General features: G+C 44.9%; 1 protein-coding gene across 1 annotated transcript; it reads right to left on the reverse strand.

Annotated features, from left to right (window-relative positions):
- Positions 1-3,279: 3,279 nt before the first annotated feature.
- On the reverse strand, positions 3,280-3,875 carry LOC141704054 (uncharacterized; the record flags this gene model as incomplete). The annotated part of the gene is made up of 2 exons (XM_074507401.1): positions 3,795-3,875; positions 3,280-3,713 (listed from the first exon to the last, which is right to left on the reverse strand). Coding segments are annotated over exons 1-2 (458 nt in total), but the record flags the coding sequence as incomplete, so codon positions are not given.
- Positions 3,876-4,332: the final 457 nt, after the last annotated feature.

The following is a 4,332-nucleotide window of genomic DNA, read 5'->3' on the forward strand; positions in this document are numbered from 1 at the left end:
CCTAGAATTGATACCTTGATTGATGCCACCGCTGGACATGAGATGTTGAGTTTCATGGATGGGTTTAGCGGATACAACCAGATCAAAATGCATAAGGATGTCATTCCAAAGGTATCATTTATCACTGACTTTGGTGTTTATTGTTATCTTGTTATGGCGTTTGGTCTCAAGAATGCAGGAGCCACCTATCAAAGGTTGGTGAATAGAATTTTTAAGGATCTTATTGGTAAGACTATGGAAGTCTATGTTGATGACATGTTAGTCAAGAGTCTAGTAAAGACTGATCATATAGCCCATTTAAGGGAAGCTTTTGAGGTCCTGAGGTACCACAAGATGATGTTGAATCCTACGAAGTGTGCTTTCGGAGTAGGATCTGGAAAATTCTTGGGACTGATGGTCTCAAAGAGGGGAATTGAGGCTAACCCGGATAAGATAAAGGCAATCCTGGACATGGAACCACCAAAAACTGTTAAGGATGTTCAGAAGCTTACAGGAAGGGTTGCTGCGTTAGGACGATTCATCTCCAAGTCAGGAGACAAGTGCTTGTCATTTTTCAAGTCACTAAAGAACATCAAAGACTTCGTATGGAGTGAGGAAAATCAGAAGGCATTTGAAGAGTTAAAGAAGTATATGGGCCAGGCCCCGTTGTTGGCCAAGCCAGTTCTGAATGAAGTTTTATTCTTGTACTTGGCTGTTTCAGAGAGCGCCTTGAGCGCGGTGTTGGTTAAGGAGGAACTGAAAGTCCAGAAACCCGTATACTATGTCAGCAAAATTTTGCATGGTGCTGAGTTGAATTATTCAGCCATTGAGAAATTCGCTTTAGCCTTGGTAATGGCTTCAAGAAAGCTGCGTCCTTATTTTCAAGCTCACCAAATTGAAGTGCTAACAAATCAGCCACTGAGAAATATCATTCACAGTCCCAAGGCAAGTGGGAGACTGATTAAGTGGGCAATAGAGTTGGGAGAGTTTCGATCTCAAGTATAAGCCACGTACGGCCATAAAAGCCCAGGCACTAGCTGACTTCATGGTGGAATGTACCATACCCAACCAAGAAGTCGGGGGGCAGGAAGATACCATACCTCAAGACAAGAGAGTCGACAATAGGGACAGGGAGAAGAATGACAAGGAGAAAGAATATTGGGTTCTCTATTTTGATGGAGCATCAAAAACAAATTCCAGTGGAGCAGGGTTGGTTTTGCAAAGCCCTGATGGGTTCTTAATTGAGTATGCTATGAAGTTAGATTTTCCAACCACAAACAATGAGGCAGAGTATGAAGCCCTGATAGCTGACCTTGGTCTAGCTGGGACACTTAGAGTCAAAAACTTAAAGGTCCGTGGAGACTCGAAGCTGATCATATCCCAGGTAAAGGGAGAATTTGAGGCAAGGGATGATACGATGGCTAAGTATGTCCGCCTAGTAAGGGCTGTGATGACCCAATTTAATGAATGCCATGTTGAACACATTCCAAGGGAAGAAAATGTTAAGGCAGATGCGCTATCAAAGTTCGCTTCGTCTGAGATTGAAGAAAGTTCAGGAAGTGTGTACTTCCGTGTTTTGAAGACACGGAGCATAGATGTTAAGCTAGTGGCTCCCATAGGCTTGGGGACGTCATGGATTGATCCCATCAAGGCTCACATTCAGACCGGTTGGTTGCCAAGTGATGCAACTGAAGCACGGAAGTTAACTGTTCGGGCACTAAGATACTCTTTGATAGATGGGATTCTTTACAAAAGATCTTTCGTGGTTCCCTACTTGAGGTGTCTCAGGCCCGATGAGGCACGCTTGGCTCTTGAAGAAGTGCATGAAGGTATTTGTGGACAACACTTGGGGGGCAGGGCCTTGGCTCATAAGATAACTCGTTTAGGCTTCTATTGGCCAGAAATGATGGCTGATGCCAAAGAATATGTAAAGAAGTGTGACCGCTGTCAGAAGCATGCACCAATTGTTAGACAACCCCCTGAGATGCTGACCTCTATCAACTCGCCTATTCCCTTTGCCATGTGGGGGATGGATATTCTAGGGCCTTTTCCTATGGCCACGGCACAAAGGAAATTTCTGATTGTAGCCATTGATTATTTCACCAAGTGGATCGAAGCCAAACCCTTGGCCAAAATCACTACTAAGCAGGTTGCACAATTCCTGTGGGAAAACATTATGTGCCGATATGGAATTCCCCGTATCCTTGTCACTGACAATGGAACACAATTCAACAATGAGGAATTCAAGAAGTATTGTGAAGAAAATGAAATTGAGTTACGATTCACCTCTGTGGCTCACCCGCAAGCCAATGGACAAGCAGAGGTAGCAAATCGGATAATCCTGGATGGACTAAAGAAGAGGGATCGAGAAGTCAAGAAATAATTGGGTAGATGAGATACTTCCAATATTATGGGCCTACAGGACTACTTGTAGAGTCACGACAGATGCAACTCCTTTCATGTTGGCATATGGGGCGGAAGCAGTAGTTCCCGTGGAGATATCACATTCCTCTCCAAGGATTCAGGCTTTCGATGAGAAAGAAAATGAGGAAGGGCAGAGATTAGCCCTGGATTTAATTGATGAAGTGCGAGATAAAGCACATGCAAAGATAGTAGAATATCAGAAAAAAGCTTCATTCTACTACAACCTAAGGGTTAAAGAAAGGTTTTTTAAACAAGGCGATCTAATCTTGAGGAAGATAGAAGCATCTGGTGTAGGACAAAAAGGGAAGCTTGCCCCGAATTGGGAAGGGCCGTACAGAGTCAAGAGTGTTCAAGGTAGAGGAACCTACAAGCTAGAGACTATGGATGGTTTTGAAGTCCCGAGAACTTGGCATGCACAAAACCTGAAGGTTTACTATGTGTAGGGAAGCCGGATACGATTCTCACTCGTCAGGATGGCGAGTAGGTTGAAAAGCACCTTGAAGCTTTGCTTGCTTAGGATTTATATGTTTTAGTTTTATTACGAAGTTTATTAAGACTTGTGTAAGGGACGAATCCCAGACAATTTTATGAAATTCATGAGTTCTTCAAAGTATGTTTGGGCCTAACAAATAAAAATCAAATGCATGGATGCAAGCATAAAAGGTGATAAATGAAATAGATCTGATAGATGTTACAAAAGTTCGATAAATAAAGTCTCGAAAATAAAAAAAAACAAGCCACGCAGGGCTGAAAAAGCTCTAAGGAGCTGAAGTACCCTCGGCATCCATATCATCGTCCTCTCCACTCTCGCTGGATGTCTCTGTCGTCTCGGAGGAGGAGGAAGAGCTATCGTCCTCAGCAGGTCTGGAAGAAGACTCGGGAGGAGGAAGGAGTGGATCCTGAGGAACATGGTCTGAGACAACTACTCGGGTACGAAACCTCTGTAGCAAAGCCTCGTCATCAGGGCAGATATAGTCCGCCGGGTTAATATCAGGACAAGCCTCGTTCACGGTCCCAAGGGCCGTGTCCCAACCAGTCCTAAAAAACCCAGGAAAGACTGAATCATCCCTAATCCTCATGGATTGGGCAAACTCCTCCGAGTCCAGATAGTTGTCTATAGCTTTATCCTTCTCCGCCCGAAGTACCACCAGCTCGGCGTTAGACTCTCCGAGTTCTTCCTCCTTGCGCTTGAGCTTCTTCTCCAGGGTAGCGTACTTCTTCTGTTGCCTCCTGAGGGCATTATCGGCCTTATCAGAAGCCCGCTTCCATGATTCGGCTTGCCTCACAGCGCCTTGAAAATAGGCGTTAGACTGAAACAAAGCAATTAACAAAGTATAAGGCAAGAAAATGCTACAAGAGCGAAAAATAAGTTCAAAAAAGAGAAGGCATACCGAAGCCAGAGACTGAGCTCCCATGAGCTTGATCCTCTCAAGATCAGGGGTGGCCACCACATCAGTAAAATCCTTGGGGGTCACGCTATGGTAGGACCAATCCCAAGCATATTTCGTGGAACCAACTACGGTGTCCCCTCGGCGGAATCCCCAGAGAGGCTGAAAGGCGCCTGTGGCAGCAGCAGTAGGGGCAGCAGCAGTGATAGGAGTACCATGGCCTCCAGCTCCTTCAGTTGAGGCCTCCCCTATAGGCTCTTTGTGCTTCTTCAAAAAGATAGGCTCCGTGGCCTTTCCCCGGGTGTCTAGGCCTGCGAGCCGAGCTTTCTTCATCCTAGCTGTTTCCTCAACCAAAGGAACATTGTCCTCGTTAATCTCCTTAGCAGCTGAAACAAAGCAAAGGACAAAATAAGTGAAGTTAATAATGCATGAAATGAAGTAAAATTGAGAAGGGAAGAAAAATACCTTGTTGAGAAACAGAGGATAGTCCCACATGAATCAGGGAAAACTCCTCTAAGAGAGTCCAGCTGGTAGTCGTGCC

This window comes from Apium graveolens, unplaced genomic scaffold, assembly GCF_009905375.1.
Source record: "Apium graveolens cultivar Ventura unplaced genomic scaffold, ASM990537v1 ctg7362, whole genome shotgun sequence".
Classification (NCBI taxonomy): domain Eukaryota; kingdom Viridiplantae; phylum Streptophyta; class Magnoliopsida; order Apiales; family Apiaceae; genus Apium; species Apium graveolens.